The 20,476-nt window shown below is 47.8% G+C and overlaps 1 protein-coding gene across 17 annotated transcripts in view; it reads right to left on the reverse strand.

Moving 5' to 3' along the window:
* Positions 1-4,906: 4,906 nt before the first annotated feature.
* The window catches only part of ATOSB (atos homolog B), a 59,485-nt gene continuing 43,915 nt past the window's right edge, over positions 4,907-20,476 (reverse strand). For 16 of the 17 annotated variants that reach the window (XM_089498231.1, XM_089498139.1, XM_089498174.1 and 13 more), the window contains 8 exons: positions 15,441-15,665; positions 12,676-13,850; positions 11,672-11,730; positions 11,209-11,314; positions 10,182-10,340; positions 8,879-8,947; positions 8,419-8,609; positions 4,907-5,392 (listed from right to left, as the gene is read on the reverse strand). In XM_089498231.1, the coding sequence (XP_089354357.1) occupies positions 5,239-5,392; positions 8,419-8,609; positions 8,879-8,947; positions 10,182-10,340; positions 11,209-11,314; positions 11,672-11,730; positions 12,676-13,755 (1,818 nt within the window). In that variant the 5' untranslated portion in view covers positions 13,756-13,850; positions 15,441-15,665 and the 3' untranslated portion in view covers positions 4,907-5,238. Of the gene's footprint in view, positions 5,393-6,973; positions 7,062-8,418; positions 8,610-8,878; positions 8,948-10,181; positions 10,341-11,208; positions 11,315-11,671; positions 11,731-12,675; positions 13,851-15,440; positions 15,666-20,476 lie in introns of all 17 variants that reach the window. The other variant, XM_089498254.1, reaches the window with a different exon arrangement.

Genomic DNA, 20,476 nt, shown 5'->3' on the forward strand with positions numbered 1-20,476 from the left:
TTTCTCCGGTCCTGCTCCCGAGCAGCTGAACGTCTCTGGAGAAAGTCCAGGGAGTGGGCCGACTTTATCCATTTTAAGTTCATTCCTTTATCCTTTTCACGCGCCCTGTCGATGGCAAAACAAGACTACTTCAAATCATTGATCTGCGCCAACGAGAGGCGCCCGCAGCGCTTGTTCTCCTGTTTCAACACACTGTTAAAACCCTCTCCTCCCTCCGTTTCTCCATTATTTTCTCCCTCCGACTTTGCCAATTACTTCATTACAAAGATCACCACCATTCGTTCTGAGTTAACTCCTCATGATTTGGCTCCCACCATTAATCTCCTCGCCCCTCCTACTAATAAACTCTCTGTGTTTCCTCCTGTTTCTTTGGAAGAACTCTCTTCGCTGCTGGACTCATCCAAACCCACCACCTGCTCTCTTGACCCACTTCCTTCTCGTCTTCTAATCTCTATAGCCCCCTCTTTGTTACCCTCCCTCCTCTATATCTTTAATCTCTCTCTCTCTCTTCGGGTTCCTTCCCCTCAGTCTCCAAACATGCCTTAGTTTCCTCTATCCTGAAAAAACCCTCTCTTGACCCCTCTTCCTTGGCTAGCTATCGTCCAATCTCTCTTCTTCCTTTTCTAAGGTGTTGGAACGAGTTGTCTATTCACGCTGTCTTGAGTTTCTTGAAACCAACTCCATTCTGGATCCCTTCCAGTCTGGTTTCCGCCCACGGCACTCCACAGAGACAGCCCTTACTAAGATCTCGAATGATCTTTTGCGGGCCAAGGCGAATGGCCTTTATTCTATCCTTGTCCTTCTCGATCTGTCTGCAGCCTTCGACACCGTGGACCACTGTCTCCTAATAGATGTACTCTCTGACCTTGGTTTCTTGGGCCTTGTTCTCGACTGGTTCACATCTTACTTGTCAGATCGATCTTTTTCGGTGATCTCGGGTGGTCAGACCTCGTCTTCTGTCCCCTTATCTGTTGGAGTTCCTCAGGGCTCTGTTTTGGGTCCCCTTCTGTTCTCTTTATACACACTCTCCCTTGGCAAACCTATCAGTTCTTTTGGTTTCTCCTACCATCTTTACGCCGATGATACCCAACTGTACCTTTCCACCGCTAATCTTTCACCAGAGCTAGAGCAGCAAGTGTCATCCTGTTTAACAGCTGTCTCCCACTGGATGCACCATCGGCGCCTGAAGCTCAATATGTCCAAGACAGAGCTTCTTGTTTTCCCTCCTAAGCCCACCCTTCACTACTCCTTTTCTATTTCTGTCAATAACATCTCGATCCAGCCAGTCCAGGAAGCCCGCAGTCTTGGTTTCATCTTTGACTCCTCTTTGTCATTTATCCCCCAGATCCAGACTACAGCCAAAGTCTGTAGATTTTTTCTCTACAATATCGCCAAAATCCGTCCATATCTCTCAGCTTCTACCGCAAAGACACTGGTCCATGCCCTAGTGGTCTCACGATTAGACTACTGTAACCTCCTCCTGGCAGGGCTTCCCCTCTCTCACCTCCACCCATTAATTTCTGTTCAGCATTCAGCTGCACGCATTATTTCACTCGCTCGCCGTTATGATCATGTCTCCCCTCTGTTGTCCTCCCTTCACTGGCTCCCTTTTCCTTTCCGCATCAGGTACAAACTTTTGCTACTCACCTTTAAAGTCCTGCATGGGCTGGCCCCTCTTTATTTAACTGATCTTCTCTCTCCCTACATCCCTACTCGCACTCTCCGCTCTGGTAGCCAAAGTCTCCTCTTTCAACCCAGGATCTCCTCTGCCCCATCCCGGATCCATCCCTTCTCTCTTGCTGCCCCTCATTCCTGGAACCTTCTTCCTCTGCATGCACGGCTCATCACTTCCCTAACCAGCTTTAAGGCTGAGCTGAATACCATATTGTTTAGGGAAGCGTTCTCAGGGAATCTGTGATTGTCATCTGGCTGTCTGATAATATTTGATGTGATGTGATTTGTTTTATATTTGATGTTTTTAATTTGTTTTTTCTTTTCTATATGGTAATTTTATCTATTCCTCTTTTATTGTTATCTTAGAATGTACGCCTTGGGCAGGCTTTTATATACTTTTTAATTTTACCAACTTTGTACAGTGCTGTGTATAATTACAGCGCTTTAGAAATAAAGTTTAATAATAAAATAATAATATTTAATTAATGATCCATTGTCTGCTGGGACCCTTCTTCCTGGGTGGTTATCATTTGCACATGCTGGGTCTTGATTTTGGTGTTTTTCAGGACTGGTAAGCTATCAAAATGCTAGACTAGACTGAGACTGTCGTACTTTGGCCGCATCCTGAGGATGCACAACTCACTGGAAAAAACAATGATGCTAGGAAAGGTTGAGAGAAGCAAAAAGAGAGGAAGGCCACATGCTAGATGGATGAACTCTATTAAGGAGGTCACAGGTATGAATTTGCAGGACCTGAGCAGAGCAGTGGAGCATAGGGAGTCTTGGAGATGTCTCATCTACAGGGTCGCCATGGGTCAAGATCAACCCGAGCATGAATAACAACAACAACAACAACAACAAAGCCAAACTTTGTTAACTTTATCAAGACTCAGCAAATGCAAATAAAAACCACCCAGGATCAAGGAGGTTTCCGAGCAGAGAACGGATTAGTTAAATAGACACAATCAGGCCTTGACATTCAACAATACACAGATCAACATGTAAATTGCTTCCTCTCAATATTGAATTGGAGGGGTCCTCCTCGGTGTCCCACCCGTGGGGCCAAAACCAAAAAGGAGGACATATTAGCAGGGCCATCTCATCTGTGGCACCCCACTTGTGGAATGCCTTCCCCTTGGAGACCAAACTGGTACCACACTGCATTCTTTTCAGTGCCAGATCAAGGCATGGACTTTTATTAGAGCCCAGATTTATTTTTAAGCCATGTACTTGGTATTTTTTTTAAAATCTCTCTTGGCCTTTTAGTACTCTTTAAATTGGTTGTTACACATGCTCCTGCCTTCTTTAAATTATTATTTGATTTTAATGTGGAACTGGTTAGATGTTTTTTAGATAATTTTATCTGTTTGATAACCTGAGCTCTCAACATAAAAGGGTGGGATACAAATATTTTAATTTCATTTTTAAAAGGGGAGCAGGCCCATTTTTGGTCAGTTCTGCCTTCAGGACTGCTTTTATGGTTCTTAAGCAGAATGAGATCTTCTGACATTAAGAAGGCTTCTGTGCCAGAGAGCAAAGTTATGAGCAGTCCTCTAAGAGTTGGCTTATAAGCTCTTGAAGGTCTTACAAACCTATGTGGATGTTCCAGCCAGCCATTTATGGAGGAGTGGGAATGCGCCAATGGAAACTGGTACAAATCTTGCTTACAACCAGATCACAAAGTCTCTCCAATACAGCTGAGAGCTTTCCCACTTCATGGGAATTTCTGCAAAGCAAAATATGGATGCGCAAGGGCTAAAAGGTCTTGGAAACACAAATAACAACACACACTCTTTCCAAACACACATTTATAGAATTTTCTTTTTCAAAAGGAGAGAAAGTGTTAAGAACATTTCTTCCTGTCTCTCTTTCTCTTTTTTAAATATAAATATTTTCAAGTGTCTACAATGGTTGACCCTTTCTCTCCCCACTCCTGCCTCATCTTGGGGGAAAGATTTGGGAGAAAGATTTGGCAGCTCAGGCCAAAAAAAGGTACAGGAGGGGAAGGCCGTGGGGCTGGTGATCCTCAGGGGCAAGCAGAGTCGGCCCTCGCAGACGGCAACAGACCGCAGTCTTTTGGAGACACCGAGTCACTTCACTTCTCTCCAAAATGGTGCAAATTATCCCTGCACCTCCCATGCCCAATGGGAACGGGTGAAGGGGCACAAAGGGGTGTAATTGTTATTGCAAAGGCAGCAGGCATCACCCACCCATCCCCAAAAGTTTTCCAAAACCTAAGAGAGAAACCGCCGTGGAGGAAATCCCAGAATCACCTCTCAACCCTGCTCAAACCCCTCCCATTCCCCCCTCTAGCATCTTCATCTCATTTGGCACCAAATTTACAATGTAAAGTTTACATCATCTTCAGCAGAAACACCCGAGGCAGGGAAAGGCAGGCAACGGTCTCCATTCAAGCCAAAGACACAGCAGCAAGCTACAGCAATTCCAGAGGTTTCACCCAGGCTTCACCCATGGCCACCCCTTCTGAGTTTTCCCCCTGGCTCAGCCATCAGGTACCATGACACCTCCGCCTTTCCCCACATGTGGCACTCCGTAGAATGTGCCTATTTCCCCGCTGCCTGTATGGAGGCAATGGGGCAGTGGGGACCAGATCTCACATAGCTGGGAAAAGTAGGACCGGGGGGGGGGGGGGATGAGAGCGCATGGCCAACACCACAGAGCTTGGGGCCAGATGATCGGAGAGGAAAAGCTGCTTGGCATCCAAGAGGACAAAGAGCCTTCTTCACCGCAAAGCCCCCAAAACTTCAGCTGAGCCACAGATCGAGAAGGGGCTGGTTCCTTTCCCTCCCCTATTCTCTCTTCCCCTCATAAAGTGGCACAACATTGGCTCATCTCCCTGTCTTTTTCCAAAATGGCACCAAAGGAGCTGGAGAGAGCCTTAGTCACCACAACATATCTGTGATTTCCCCGCTTGCCAATTGGCAGAGCCCTTCTGAACAAACCCAAAGGAAAGCTGCCTAGGAAGCTCCCTGTCCAGGGTGCCAAGCCACAGTAAGTCTGTCCTTCCTTGCCCCCCCCCCCCCCAACCACCAAAAAGGCCCCTTTTCAACCCTTCTCATTTCTGGCACATAATGCACTCTCTCACACACAAAATACCTCCCTCAGACCACCAACCCTCCAATCCTGCCACTGCAGCCCACCATTTGCTTTCCCCTCTGGGGCAGCAGCAGAGTCCCCCCTCCCACCCCACTGCAACACCATCTGCCCCCTTTCTTCCCTCTCCCACCCCTGTTACTGTGCACCTCCGGCAAAACGGCACAGGGCACCAGAACTAGAGCATGAGACTCATCTGCATTTGTGATCTGGTCTGGGTGCCAGCCTCTCTCCGGCCCTCAGTGCCAGCAATAAATACTAAATCACAGCTCCTGGGGAGGGGGGGAAGAATGTGGCATGCCTGCCTCCAGCCCCTTGTGTGGCTTTGGCCACAAAAGGAGGTGGTCCGGTGCTCCTAGCTCCAGCTTTCCCACTCCATCACCCCGCAGGACCAAATGCTGGGGCCAGGTATGGTTCGCTCCACCCACTGCTGCCATCACCTGCCCTCCGTCAGGCCCGTGGCGAGTAGCAGGGGTTGCGGGGCAGTTCCGTAAAGGACTTCAGCTCATAGGGGATGCCCGAGTCAATCTCAATGGACTTGCGGGAGAAAAGCAGGCGGATGTCGTCGTGCAAGTAGATCTTTCCCGACTTGGAGCTGTGGAATCTGGGCAGGGAGGAGGAGAAATTATTTATTGGGGCTCACGAGAAGCTTGCAAAAACTAAAGACAAATACAGATAAAAGCACAAAGGCATAAAAAGCACACATACACACACACACAAAAGAATCACGCTAAAATACAATTCACAGACCAATTCAACTGAAATGCAATTAATGGAACTGAAATCCTTTCAAACAAATCCACTGAAAAGATAGAAGATAACAGCCAATAAGCCAATGATAGCCCCTTGCAGTCAGCTCCTAAACCCCTGTTGGAATTGGGGAGGGGGGATTATGTGTTGCAGGGGAACAACAAGGAAGGAGACGTTGTTGCCTCCATGGGGTGGGGGTAGGGGGACACTCCAGAATCTGGGAGCCTTCTTCTGCTTTCCATAATTGGAGGAAATGTATTGCAGGAGGAGGTGGGAGCAGGGCCTTTTCTGTTGTGGCACTCCCAATGTGGAATGTCTTCTCATTAGAGGCCTGATTAGCACCAGTGCTGCCTTCATTCCATCACCAAGTTAAAACATGGCTCTTTATTAATAATAGAATCAAAGAGTCAGAAGGGAACCCAAGGGCCACCCAGTCCACCCCATTCTGCCATGTAGGAAGACGCCATGCATCAAAGACCTCGCTGTAACTGATGGCCATCCAACCTCTGTTTAAAAATCTCCAAAGAAGGATGCTCCACCACACTAGGAAGGAGCCTCTTCCACTGTCCAACAGCTCCTACCATCAAGAAGTTCTTCCTAATGTTAAGACAGAATCTCTTTTCCTGTAGTTTGAATCCATTGTTCTGGGTCCTAGTCTCAAGCAGCAGAAAACAAACTTGCTCCATAGTTTTTTGTGGGTTTTTCAGGCTATGTGGAAACTCTGCTAGAACATGGCCACATAGCTCGAAAAACCCACAAAAAACTATGGATGCTGGCCATGAAAGCCTTCAACTTCAAACTTGCTCCATCTTCACACAGGGCATTCCTTCAACTATTTAAACATGGCTATCATGTCCCTTCTTAACCTTCTCTTCTCCAGGTTAAACATACCCAGCTCTCTAATCCACTCCTCAAAGGTTTTGATAGTTTCCAGACCTTTTAGCATTTTGGGTGCCCTCCTCTGGGCACACTCCAGCTTGTCAACATCCTTTTTGAACGGTGGTGCCCATAACTGGACACAGTATTATTTCAGATGGGGCCTGACCGAAGCAGAATAGAGTGACACTATCACTTCCCTCGATCTAGACACTGTACTTTCACTGATGCAGCCTAAAATCGCATTAGCTTTTTTAGCTGCCTTTGGCGTTCTAACGGGTTTCTTCCAAAACATACAAGCACAAAGTTTTAAACTGTTTTGAGCTGCTACACTGTAGAACATGTATTTAGCTTCTTTAAATGGTTTTAAATTTTAAATTGTTATAAATCGTTCAAATTGATTTTACTTCCCTGATGCCTTGAGATCCCACAATATAGGACAAGATATAAACATTTTAATTAATTAATGAAGAGTATTTATACCATGCCCTTCAGCCAAAAAGCCTACCAAAGAGGCTTACAAATCATTCATTTCACATTTCACTGCCTTCAGACTTACCATCTAAATAAGGTCCAATGGAAAAAGAAAAGGGGGTGGCATTGGGAGAGGATATGAAGTCCAACAGATGCTGGCTGCTCTTCTCTCCCTCAGAGGCCACAGAAGGAGTAGTTGGAATATGGAGGGATAATTAATAATAATTAGTCAAGATAGGATTGCACAGTCCCCATGGTGAGGTGAGAAGATGGGAAGGCTATGGAGGTGACATGTGGGTCAACCTCCCTCCATCTTGGCTGCTACCATCCTGGTCTTGGAGGGAGGGAATCATAGAGCTGGAAAAGATCAAAAGGGCCATCCAGTCCAACCCCTTGCCATGCAGGAACTCACAATCAATCTGTTCAAAAATGTCCAAAGAAGAAGACTCTGCTGTCAAACAGCCCTTACTGTCAGGAAGTTCCTCCTAATGTTGAGGTGGAATTTTTTTTCCTGTAGCTTGCATCCATTGCTCCATGTCCTATTCTCTGGAGCAGCAGAAAACAAGCTTGCTCCATCCTCAAAGTGACATCCCTTCAAATACTTAAACAGGGCTATCATATCACCTTTTAACCATCTCTTCTCCAGGCTAAACATACCCAACTCCCAAAATCTCTCCTCATAGCCCCAACCCCCCCCCCCCAAAAAAAAAACCTCAGTATATATTGTTATGCATAAATCCAGATCTTTTGGACTACAGCTCCCAAATATACCAGTTACCAGTCTGTCTGGGGGATGTTGGGAGTCCTAGTCCAAAGAAAACAAGACTCCCAAGATGGCCCTTAATCTGTAAAGGACGGGAGCAGGGTTGCCAAGTCCAGTCTTCCAGGCAGGCCCTGGTGTCCATTTTTGATCTGCCCTTCTTGCCTTTAAGCATCAAGAAACACATAGTGTTCCAATCCAAGGAAGTAGTAGTGCCATTCTATTTTGCTTTGGTCTGACTTTAGTTGGAATCTGGAATCCAAAACAGCTCAAGAATAATATGGAGTAGCTGGAATATGTCCAGGGGAGAGTGACCTATAGTCAAAGGTATGGAAACCACAAGCATTACGAAGAACGATTAAGGGAACTGGAGATGTTTGACTTGGAGAAGAGAAGACAGAGAGGTGACATGACAGAGAGCCATCATCCTGAAATATCTTTAGAAATAATGTGTAGAAGATGGAAAGAGTTTGTTTTCTGCTGTTCCAAGCATAGACTCCAAACAAATGGATTCACATTACAGGAAAAAAGATTCAATCTAAGCATTAGAAGAACTTTTTTTTTACTGTAAGAGCTGTTGACAGTGGAATAGATTGCCTCAGAGGGTGGTGGACTTCTTTAGGGGCCTCTAAACAGAGATCGGACAGGAGTGTTTTAATTATGTATCTCAGCATGGTGGGGGGTTGGATTAGATGGTCCTTATGGTCCCTTCCAGCAATAAGATCATATGATTCTTCCTTCATGCTCCTCCCTCATGAGTCTGTACCTACCTCAGGTGCATCAGATAGCAGAGCACCCTCCTGGGCAGCTCCCCGAGGGCTGGGCTGGCTCCCTGCTCCTCATCAACAGGCACCAGGAAGATGCGATGGCGCAAGAAGGTAACATGATTGGCAGGCATGTCATGGAAGTCGTAGGTCACCAGGAACATCTTCACCACTGTCTTGTTGGGGTTGAATAAGGTCTGGAAGACAGGAATGCTCAGGGAGAAGAACAATCCCTCCATTTCAACACAGGTTGCCACAGATCTTATAGTGACAGGGAGCTCCAAACTGCTCTGGTTTCTGGGGGACCCTGCCCATCTTTTCACCTGGCATGGACTTTGCCTCCCTTCCTCTCTACCCATCCACCTCCTCCCCAATTCCTTTGAGGTGAGAGGACCCCATGCAGGGTCCTTAGGCTGCCCATTCCGTTTCAAGCTCAGTGTCCTTCCCTTGTCTGACCACAACTCACCACTTGGATGGTGCCAGTCTTGGGGATGCTGTAACCCTTCTTTCCCAGAGCTTCCAAGTCAATGACTCCCTGGAAGAGAAAGAGGAAGGCAGATGGACCAGACAGGAGAGCTCAGATGGGGCGGGGAGGAAGGCTCTTAATTTAGGGGCGGCAGAAGAGTAGTGGGGGAAGTGGAGAATCCAAGGAGATGCCCTGGATTTTGGTGGCCCATTATCCGAGGGAGAACTGTGGAGGGAGTCCCCTGCAATAATACCCACCCACCCACCCTCAAGGACTGCAAAACTGTTCCCAGCACAGTCAGAAATGAAGCTGTGTCACTTCTGGTTCCAGGAGTTGGCTGAAATATAGCTGGTTTTTGTGGGGTTTGAGGAGAGCCAAACCCCCACATTCTGGGGATGATTTGGCTGCTCTTTCAGGTCAACAACCTGGAGGTTTTGTGGGTCTCTAGGAGGGGATTCAGGGGCCACAAAATGGGCTCTTGAGGGCCACGAGCAGCCTTTTCCCTGCTCCTCAGCTCACGGACCTCTGCAACAAGAGAAGGTTGGCAGTGACAGCTGCACCCCAAGACACAGGCTCCCCTAAGAGAGCATTTAGCTGGAGCAGAAGGCTGGACTAACAACAAGCCCTTTCTTGCCCAAATCACCAATAAATAACTGGGGTAGGGCAGGGCAGGGCTGGGCCAGGGGGCTCCTAGGACTTGTCTCTTTGCCCCCTCCCACAAGAAGGAAGCCAACAAAAAGTCTGAAAACCAGGCCTTATAAAAGAACAGCTAAGGGAGCTGGGTTTGTTAGGCTGACAAAGAGAAAGTAGAGAGGGGATCTATGCCTGCCACCCTCAAATGTCTGAAGGGGTATCATATAGAAGATTGAGTGAGTTTGTTTTCTGCTGCTTTGGGGACTGATAAGACACAAAGCATGGGATTCAAATGGCAAGAGATTCCATCTCATCATTAGGAAGAACCTTCTAATGGTAAGAGCTGTTCAACAGTAGATTGGCCTTCCTTGACGCTCCTTCTCGGAAGGTCTTTCAACAGAGATTGGATGCCCGCCTCTCAGGGTGTTTTAGCTATGTATTACCTGAACTGGGAAGGGGCTGGACTACCTAGCCCCTGAAGTCCCTTCTGACTGTAGAATTCTATTAAGAGTAAGGAGCCACCTCTCAGACATTGTCCAGGTTTCAGCAGAATTGCAAGTCTGGAGGGCCACTACCCTCCAGCCCCTCCTCCAAGCCTCCCCCCCCCCCCCAGTTTCTTGCTGACAGGATTTCTGTCTCCTCTCCTGTCCCTCATCCCCACAATGCCTACCAGAAAGGGCGAGGGGGCATTGTGCTCTGCTATGTCGAAGTAGGTGACCTCCACAGGAAGGGTGGCATGCTGTGGGCAGTAAGAGCCACTGGCCCCGATCTCTGCAGTGAAGCCCTCGATGCGGCCAGATGGTGGGAAGCGGCCCTTCAGCATGGACTCCTGGGCAGGGAAGGGAGTAGAGGAGGAAAGAGGGGATACAGAAAAGATAGAGGGTCTTCAAGGGGCATGGAAAGTGGAAGAGTGCTTCTCCTCTGCCCAACTTCGTTGCTCCAGCTGGGACCAAGCTTTCCATATCCAGCCTCCAGTATCCCCCCAAACCCTACCCTATGCTTTATCAGGCCTCTTTGCTACTTTCTTCCCTATTGACCGTGACATAGGTGAAGGACTCTATAATAATAGCAACAGTCTTCATCCTTTTCTTCTACTGGGATGGAAATTTTATCATATTATTATTAGTATCATTATTAGTAATATCATGATCATCCTCATCATAGCAGATTCACAGCAGCTTTATTTATTTATTTATTTAATTCATCACCTGATAGTTGCACATATAATAATGGTTGACCGTTGAATAATACTAATACTGATCATGGGGATGATTGTAGCTTCCACAAATCAAAATACTTTCTTTTATCCCCTATAGGACCCCCAAGATCATCCTTCTCCCACAGGTACACCATGGGAGGAATTGGGATGGCCCCAAGAGCCCAACCGTGTGGGAGTAAGTGTGGTCAGCAAGGTAGACAACAAGGGAGGACTATGCCACTTCTAAAGAGAGGACAGGACAGGACATTGCTGGTGACCTGGCTAAAGAGTGAGGATGCTGATTCTGGACCTTTTTCCCTTTCCTCCATTCTCACTCTGCTGAGGATGAGAAGCTGCCCAGGTGGGGCCAAGGGAGCAGGAAGAGGAGATCTCTGCCTCTCCCCATTCATTCAAGAAGCTGCTTTCCTGTAATCCCAAAGGAAACCCACCCAACAACCTTTTCCTTCCCCCCAGCTGCTCCAGGATGGCTCTGTCTTACCTCAAAGTTCCCCAGGAGGGCACGGCTGGTGGAGGTGGTGGCCCAAGGGCTTGGAGGGGACCGGCTGCATGCTGGAGTTTTGCGAAGGCTGCTGCGAAGAGCTCTCCTGTTGGATCAAAAGAGCTGACATCAGTCCGCTGGGGGGGGGGGGGGACATACCTTTGGGGGGAAACCCTTCCTGCCAGTGGATGAGAGGATGTCATCCAGAGTCCCACCCGACAGCCTCTCAGGAGGCAGAGTCAAGGAAGACCATGGACAGTCTGGGCCAGTCATGGGATAGAAGGATAAAATGCACCAACAGGTCTGGCCCAAGGCTCTGTTGTAGGCCTTGGCCCAGCTCCTCCACACAGGCCAGGCTCAGTTGCTGCACTTGCAGGACCTCGAGAAGCAGGGAAGCATGTGGATGTGTGTCCTACTCTGCCCCATGGCAGAAGGAGCAAGCTTTGGGGCAAGGAGCACTTACTGTTTGAGACGCAGCACAGTCTTCAGCTGACAGTTGCTGGAACTGCTGTTTGCTGAGCCCTAGGCCAGAAGAGACACAAAGGAGAAGGAGTTGTAATGGAGGAAGGGGCTCTCACCAGACACTGGGATTAAGGCATGACAAAGCACTGCCTGGTTGCTTATCTTTCCTGCAGAGGCCACAGCAGTGGCAGTCGGAGTATGGAAGAATAATTTATAAGAATCAGTGAAGGTAAGACTGAATGGTACCCATGGTGAGGTGAGAAGATGGGAAGGCTATGGAGCTCACATGGGTCAACAGTGCCATGTGGATCAACTTCCCTCCATCTTGGCTGCTACCATCCTGGCCTTGGAGGGAGAGAAAAAGAGGCAGGCCCGGCTTACAACCAGAAAAATCTCCTCAGCCAAACTCCCCCCCCCCCCCAATCACCACCATCCCTCCAGGGAAAGGTCTCATCTATGGCCCCAAAGTCAAAACTGGGGAGGAAAGTAGTCCAAGAAATGCTGCACACCCACACCCAGGAGAAAAGATGAAAGAGAAAAGGTGTCCAGGGGAGCCGTTGGAGAAACATCCCACAGGCTGCCTATGACCCACAAGCCCCAATAACAAATGTGCTTCATCCCACCCACTCAGCCAGGTGGGGTTATCAGTGTGATAAGAGGGAGTTGTTTATAGTTGTGGACATCTGGAGGCTCAGGGAGTGGAGAACAGGGGAAACAGTCTGTGTGAAAGAATGTGAGGTTTGGGATTTATAGTGAAATAATGTGGTTATGGGAATGTGGTCAGAATTGACCTGTATAAAAATGTATGTAACTGAATATGCCTCAGAGCTGACAATACCCTAATGTCCTTTAGTTGCCTGTTATTCTATGTCTTCTATGCTTCAAAAATTCGTTCTGAGAAAACTTCCAGAGCTTGGTTATTAGAAGAGAGGAGAGCTTGTTTAACAGTCAACTTGACAGAGAGGCAGCTTCCTGCTCTCAGAACAAGCCAACCCAAGGACCCACCTTGGCTGCCGGAAGCAGATGGTTCCAGAAGGGGGCACCCTTGGCATCGGTGCTGCGGCAGGAAGCGGGAACAGTGGGGCTCTGCAGGGCCCTTTTCTTCCGGGCAGGTGGGGGTCCCTCGTCCTCGGAGCCTGTCTCTGTGGCCCCCTCTATTGAAGGGAGCAGTTTTCGCTTGGCAGGGCAACTGCTGGAACTGCCTCCAAGTAGCCTGGCGCTGGAGCATGGGGTCTTCTCAGCACAGCCAGGCCCTGGGTGGGTGCTGGGGCCATGGGCCCCCAGTGTTACTAAGGTGTCAGGCTCAGTGTCCCCACCACAGGGCGTTTGGGGGTCCGGTTCACCTGGCGGGTGTGCTAGGTTGTGCAAATCAGGATCAAGTAGGAAGCGGTGGCTGCTGAGGCAAGGGGTGCTGCCACCGCTGCTGCCCCCCTCATCTTGCTGTGTCCCGTTCTCTTCTTGCCTCCAGGAGTTTCCGGAGGCAGAGGGTAGATCCCCAAGCGAGGACAGGGCATAGTCTCTTGTTGTCGTGTGCAAAGTGTTGCAAGGTGTGCAGAGCCCGTGCGTAGTGATGGTGGTGGCATCAGCAACCCTCCCTCGGGCCCTGGGAGGGCTTCCCACGCAAGGTCGGCTGGGACTATCTTCCTGGCGGTGCTCCACCACCCGGAGGCCACTGTGGGAGAAGTGCTGTGCAGAGCCTCCCAGGGAGAGCTCATCCACCAGGAGCCCATCCTCGATGGCATCGTCCTCCTCCCAGCAGCCCTGCTTGGCATCCCACTCGCCCTCCTCGGCCACCCTCTGGGGCCCCGGGCAAGTTCGCTTCACAGGCTGACGCCCAGGTGACCTCTGCTCTGGAGGGTGAGAGCAGGCAGCCAGTGGGGAGAAGATGGAGACCTGGTAGACCTTCTGGCATGTCAGCTCCGGTGGGCTGCAGCCCATCAGGACACCATGGTGCCGGCACCAGGGGTGAGGCAGCCCTTTCTCCTCTCCTTCCTCCTCTTCCTCTCCTTCCTCCTCTTCCTCCTCCTGGCTCGTGCCTTTCCTGTGCTCCTGGGGGAGAGCTGAGTCCGTGTTGATGTGCCGCATGAGGAGTGGCGGGCAGGAAGGACAGATGCTAAAGTGCCACAGGGTTAGGGCATCTGCACCAGCCTCCTGCTACAAAACCAGCTGCAGAGCCACATCTAGAAGGGAGAGAAAGCAGGGAGGGTGAGAGGACACAGGGACAGATGAGGCCTCAGGGATCACTCCAACCAGGTTCCAGCAGAACTGCAGCCGAGAGGTCCTCTGTGCCCATGGGACCACCACCACCTCCTACTCCCCAAGGTTGGCTTCTCACCATGCTGTCCCCAGCCCCCAACCTTCCAGCTGTTCAACATTCCTTGTCTTTTCATCTTCACGAACAGTGGAGATGGAACACTATTGAGGATTCAGATGTGCATTGAACCACTACCCCACAATTTTTCCCCAATTGCTTCAAGCATCTCTAGAAGGGACCAAGGGGGCATTTCTGCTCTGCTCTTGGCTCCCCTGGGCCATTTTAGCTCCAAGAGGAGAGACCTTTTTTTATCTAACAGGAAGCAGCCCAAAAGTCCAATTCCAGGCCACTTCCTGTCAGAAAAAAATACCTCTCCCAAACCAGGAGAGGGCCAGACATGTGGGGAGATTCCCCTCCTTTCCCCAGGCCACAAGGGAGTGTTTAAGGCCATTTGGGGAGAAAAACACTTTTTTAAACATTAAAAATGGGAGACTACATGCAGCCTATAGGCTGCACTTTTGATGTCCACTTCTCTGGCCACTGTAATGTCTCCAGCTGTAGCTAATACAGTATGGGTGTTAAAGAAATCCTAGGTTGCCATCCCTTCCTTCATCCCATCCTTTTAAGCGACAACACTGCATCTGCAGTCTCTATGCCAGTTGAGGGCCAGGGTCCTTCCTGTCCTGTCAGCAGCAACAGCAGCATCAGAGTCTCTCTTTTCCTCAGGGGCATTAGGATCCCCTTGAGGTCTCCCAGAAAGGCTAAGGGCCTCAGCCTGCTTAGGGGACCCTGATGCCCCCAAGGTAAAGGGGGTTCCTGATGCTGCTCCCCACCACTTCATGCTTGGCCCAAGGAAACTGTTATGCCAGGGGTGAAGAACATGTGTGCCACAGGTGATACAAGGGGCTGTCTTGTAGACCATAAAAGTCCTTGCTGGACATCCCAAAAGCCCTTAGAACATCTTCCCAAAAATACACCTCTTCCTTAAAAAGCCATTTAATCCCCACCCGCTAAAAAAACAGAACTGTACAGAACCCCTCAAACTACTACAAACATATTGACACCCCCCCCCCCCCCGGCTGCCCCCAAAACAATGGGAATCGCTGCATTTTGCCTGATTTGCCAAACAATGAGTGGCATCACATCACTTCCAGTCTCATCAGGAGGAGCTATTTAATCTGCTGGTGGGGAGGGGGGGCATTGGAAATGGCTCTCCGTGTTCTCCCCAGTTTTCCACACCTCCCTCAGCCCACAGTACAGTGGAACCAGCCCCTCCAGAGTGATGCTGAGACTGCTGGGCTACCCAACTCCAGGCCTTCTAACCAGGGCCAGAAGGAGAGCCCCCCCAAAGGGTGGCAGTGGCTTGCAGGGACAGGACAGCTACCCCCCTCTCAGGGAGCAGCCACAACAAGCCAGTCAAAGACAAGAGGCCATTCCTGAAGACTCATCTCCAGTGGCCCTTCCTGCCATAGATGGGAGGTGCAGGAAAGGGCCAAGGTGGCACCTCAACACTCACCGCTCAGCCACTGACAACAGCTTCCTCTGGTTGTCCTGCTCTCTCCCTTCAGCAGCAGATGGTTCCCGGTGCAGCTGGCAGGCGACACCTGCCACTCTGGCACTCCCCAGAAACGGCGCGGCTGCCGGGGGATGGCTCCCACCATCACGGGCTACAACTTGGCTTCCACCTTCCAGTCACCACTGCAAAGTCCCCGTGGGCTTGGGAGGCAACTCAGCAGCAACGCTGGTGAGAGAAAGAGAGACAGGTGCATTATTTCAAAATATCCCCTTATCAGTATCCTCTCCAGTATTAAGGCCCTAGAGAAAATGGTCCAAGATTTTGAATAGTATTTTCTGAAGCCGCCCCCAGACTGTGGAATGACCTGCCAGCTGGATAGGCTGCCCAAGTTCAAAACAGCACTAAAGGCCAGTTTCTTCCATTAGACATTGATTGTTTTTTAAATATATATTGGTTTTAAATTATATATGTCTAATCTGTTATTGTATTTTAATCTATTGTTGTTCCTGCCTCAATCCATATGGAGAGGAGAGTAAAGCAATAAATATTATGTTATGTGTCTAATTTGTTATTGTACTTTAATCTATTGTAGTTCCCTGTCTCAACCCACATGGAGAGAATTTTAAAATAAATATCATTATGTTATGTGTCCAATCTGTTGCTGTATTTTAATGTATGTATTATTGTGTATGTATTATATATGTATTATTATGTATGTATTGGCTGCCATATGTCAAAGACAAAATAATAGCCAAAACAAAAAACAATCAACAATAACCAAATTCCAAATATGAAATAATATTATCAAAAGTAGTATTGACCATTTGAAAAGTTGATTATCTAAGGAAACAAGTATGAGATTAAGACAATGTAGCCCCCCCACCCCCACCCCCCACTTAGATAAGCTTCAAGGCAAAAGAATCAAAAGAATCTTTGTTTGAGAGCTCTGGGCCTGGTAAATGTGACTACAGTTTGTCCCCTCTTCACCACCATTTACAACTGTACAGTGTAATCCATAAATGGGTATCTGTTGTGGAAAATTTGGTCCTTTTAAAAACCGCATAACTTTTGAGATCTTTGTTTCATCCCTCCCCATCCTTAGCAAAAGATTTACTGAGATATTTGTAGGTAATGTGAATAGAACCAGGTTTAGGCCTGACCTCTTATCAAGAAAAAATTGGTCAAACATCTCTACAACAATATTCCTGAAATTATTTAGACATGGGTTTAGAGCTTGGCATCACAAGTAACACTGTGTGACTCTAAAAAGACAATTCAGAAGGCACTATTTGGATGGTACTTGACTGCATAACAAGAAAATCACATCTATGTTAGGGTAAACAAGGCCCGCTGAAGAGGTAACTCAATATAGATACGTGAACAAAACTGAAACACACTGGGACTCAATTTCAAAGAGAAAGAGGGAATATGATTAGACACTGCCCTATTTGAGAAACCAATACTTTCTTTGAAGAATCAAGAAATGCTGTTTTCACCCTTTTGCAACAGCAAGAATTTACAGTTACAGTTGAGAGAAGAAGGATGTCTCATTAAAACCAGAAAGGCAACTGGAGATCAGAGTTATTGTATATATGATTAAAAGAAATCAACCACTAGAATCAGAAAACAGTCCAGGCATTTTTGCAATTTCTTCATCCAAGTGCATAGGAACTTATAGAACCATAGAATCATAGACTTGGAAGAGATCCCAAGGACCATCCATATATTCCACCTCCCTTCCTGTGACAGATGGCCCTCCAGCCTCTTCTTAAAAACCTCCAAAAAGGAGACTCCACCACCACCCTCCCTCTGAGGCAGCAGCATCTTCTAATGCTGAACAGCTCTCACGGTCAGGAAGTTCTTCCTAAGGTTCAGGTGGAGTCTCCCTTCCTGTAGTTTGCTTCAGGTCCTATTCTCTGGAGCAGCAGAAAACAAGCTTGCTCCATCCTCAATATGACACCTCTTCAAATACTTAAACAGAGCTATCATATCAGCTCTTAACTTTCTCTTCTCCAGGCTGAACATACACAGCTCCCTGAGTCTCTTGGACTTGGAAGGATAGGACCCTATTCAACTTAATGTACCCGTGAAGGTATTATGGGCATCTTTCAGGAGTGCTTTAGTTGTTTATTCTTGCGGGGGGGGGGGGGGGTTGACTCCATGATCCTCACAGTACCTTCCAGCTCTTAAGATTATATTAATCTATATAGAGAGGATTGCTTCCATGCTTCTTCTTCTTTACAGATTGGAATGAAGCTGTTTTGTTAACATTTGGGGAGGAAAAGATAGTGTCTTGTTCTCTTTGATTAGTGGAGGTATGGGAGGGGGTAGAGAGAGACAGAGACCCACAGAGCAAGGGGCGATAAAGCAAAAACAAGGAGCCCATGCTGGGAAAAGCTTGATTCTCCCCTAGGGACATCCCTGCCAACTTGTGAGGCTGGATCCCTCTTGAGTCACTGACAGATGCTGCCACACCAGGGCTGGGCACCTGTCTGTTTTAACACTCAGAAGTGCAATGCAGAGGGACACAATCCCTTGCTTGAAAAGAGGCAAAGGTTGTGCTTATTTGGCTGGGCAGCAGGCATCCCAGCCTGTCAGCAAAGCTACTTTGCAGTTTTTCCTTTCTACAGGGTGGGGGGGGGGGGCTCAGAGACCATGTTAGGCTTGCTGGACCAGCAGAGCCTTCAGACCCACTGCCCTTCTGCCTAGACTACCCACCCCTCTGAATTGAGGCCCTGGGGTGGAATTTAGGCAGGTTTAAATAACAAAACAAAATCATCACAATCCAGCAGAGCCGTGTACCTTACAGACTGTTCTATCAGAGGCAGACGAAGTCCAAAGGCCAAATGACAACGAAGTCAGGAGACACTAAAAGCCAGATGGGGACAAACCACCACAAACTACCACAGCAGGGAATGGACAAAACAAGGGTGAAAGAGGCTGGAGGTAGCCTCACATGCCCTCCATCCCAACTCCAAAGAAAGATTTTCCTGGTTGGGGGGGGGGGGGTTATAGGCAACATGTGCAATGCAGGCGGGCGCAGTACTGTTTGAAAACTGACTATGTGGAGCTGGGAAAGGGGGAGAGAAGCGCCCAGTGTTTATTAATCCAGTTACTAACAGTGTTTTATCAGGCAATCTTGGTTAAAAACAGGAGAAGTCTAGTTTTAAAAAGATACCAGTTTTGGCTGCACAGATCTGATGAGGCAGCAGGAATGACAGTGGCTCTTTTGCACTGGTATTAAGCACTGCTGAGTTGGGATTGACATGAGGGCATGAGCCACTGGACTGTCCGGCTTGTAAATGAACTGAGGCAGTTTAATAAACGGATTACTGCTCTATAGTAAATGAATACTGTAAAGACATGAAGAGCTACTGGTTCCTGTGGAGAAACTGCCACTGATGGTAGCCAAAAAGGAATGAGCAAAGTAATATTAATTAATTAATAATAATTTATTTTATTTATATACCGCTATTCCAAAGATCATAGCGGTGAACAGCAAGTAAGCTAATTTGCAAGTAAGCTAATTTGCCCCCAACAGTCTGGGTACTCATTTTAGCTCCCTCCTCGGAAGGATGCAAGACTGAGTCGAGCTTGAGCCCTTTTGCTGGTCTTGAACTCGCAACCTAATGGTTTTGAGTGAGTGGCTGCAGTATAGGCATTTAACCACTGCGCCACCAGGGCAAGTAGGCCTTGCCTTACCCTCTGGCTTTTTTCCAGAACGTAGGGAGGCAAATTTGTGCTGTTGAAACATCTGCTTTAAACCACCACCACCCTGGTTTCAGGTGCAATGGGAAAAGCCCATCCACTGGTCCTCACAATGATGGCTAACTCTACATGCATGGAGAGTGAAGAACCAGAGAGGTGCAGGGTAAGATTCCCACTAAGCTCATTTAGGAGGATGGCCAGGAGTCAGCCACTTACTGACAAAAGAGATGTTGGCTCCTACATCCGACTGTAACCCATCTACTGTCCCACCCTCCCATCTAGAGAGAAGCAATGCTTCCTATTGGAAAAGGCAAAATTACTCAGAAATGGAAGATTATACACTTTCATATTACTAAGGCAATCTATAGTTTTACTGCACCAGCAAGCAGCTAGTCAAGTGAGCTGGTGTTTTTTGTGGGTTTTGCAAATAGAAAATCTGATTTAAAACAAAAATTTGCAGAGAGCAGAGAAGTCTGTTGCAGCAAAAACAGTAAGTCTTGTGCCTCTTAAGGCTGTTTTATTGGGCATACACTTCTGTTGATCTAAGCCTGCATCATCAGATGCATGGAGTTTAGACTCAGTTGGCAGACATCTATACACCTGTTTTGAAGAGGCAGAGCAGGGAATGGAAATGCAAAGGTACTGACAGCTGATGATCCTAGTAGTAGTCATTTAACATCCTAAACACGTATGAACAGAGCTCCTTGGGTTTTGATAACTGTTTCTGGCTCCACATCTGTTTGTTCCATTCTTTCCGTGAGGCTGTTTGTAAGCTGTTTCTTTGATTTGCACAACAGCTCTTCCAAGGACTTTGAAAAACCAATGGCATGTTTATCTGAGGTGGTCCTATAGTTTGAAGGGCAAACCTCCTTCTCTTTGGATTTTTTTAAAAAAATTACTTATTGTGTCATAGAGGAAAAGGACCATTTCTCGGATGCACTATAGCATTCTGAGTTTTAAAAAGATTAAGAAGAAAGAAGAAAAGGAGCTATTTTTGTTCTGATTTTTCTTGGAATTAAAAAGAAATCCACACAAGGGTGGAGAAAAAAATATCACAGTTGGTGCCAGGAATTAGGAGAAACCATTCTAGGTCAGACCTCACCTGGAGGAATCCTGTGTCTGGTCCTGGGCACCACAAGGAGGATTTCAAGAAGCTGGAATGTACCCAGAGAAGGGCGACCTAGATGGTCAAAAGTCTGTAAAACAAGCCTTATGAGGAAAGGCTGATGTTTAGCTCAGAGAAGAGAAGACTGATATGATATGAGCCACCTTTAAATATCTGAAGGAATGTTATATAAAAGATAAGCTTGTTTTCTCCTGCTCTGAAG

The sequence above is a fragment of the Sceloporus occidentalis genome, unplaced genomic scaffold (assembly GCF_023333645.1).
Source record: "Sceloporus occidentalis isolate IW3139 unplaced genomic scaffold, rSceOcc1.0.p SCAF_1, whole genome shotgun sequence".
Classification (NCBI taxonomy): Eukaryota; Metazoa; Chordata; class Lepidosauria; order Squamata; family Phrynosomatidae; genus Sceloporus; species Sceloporus occidentalis.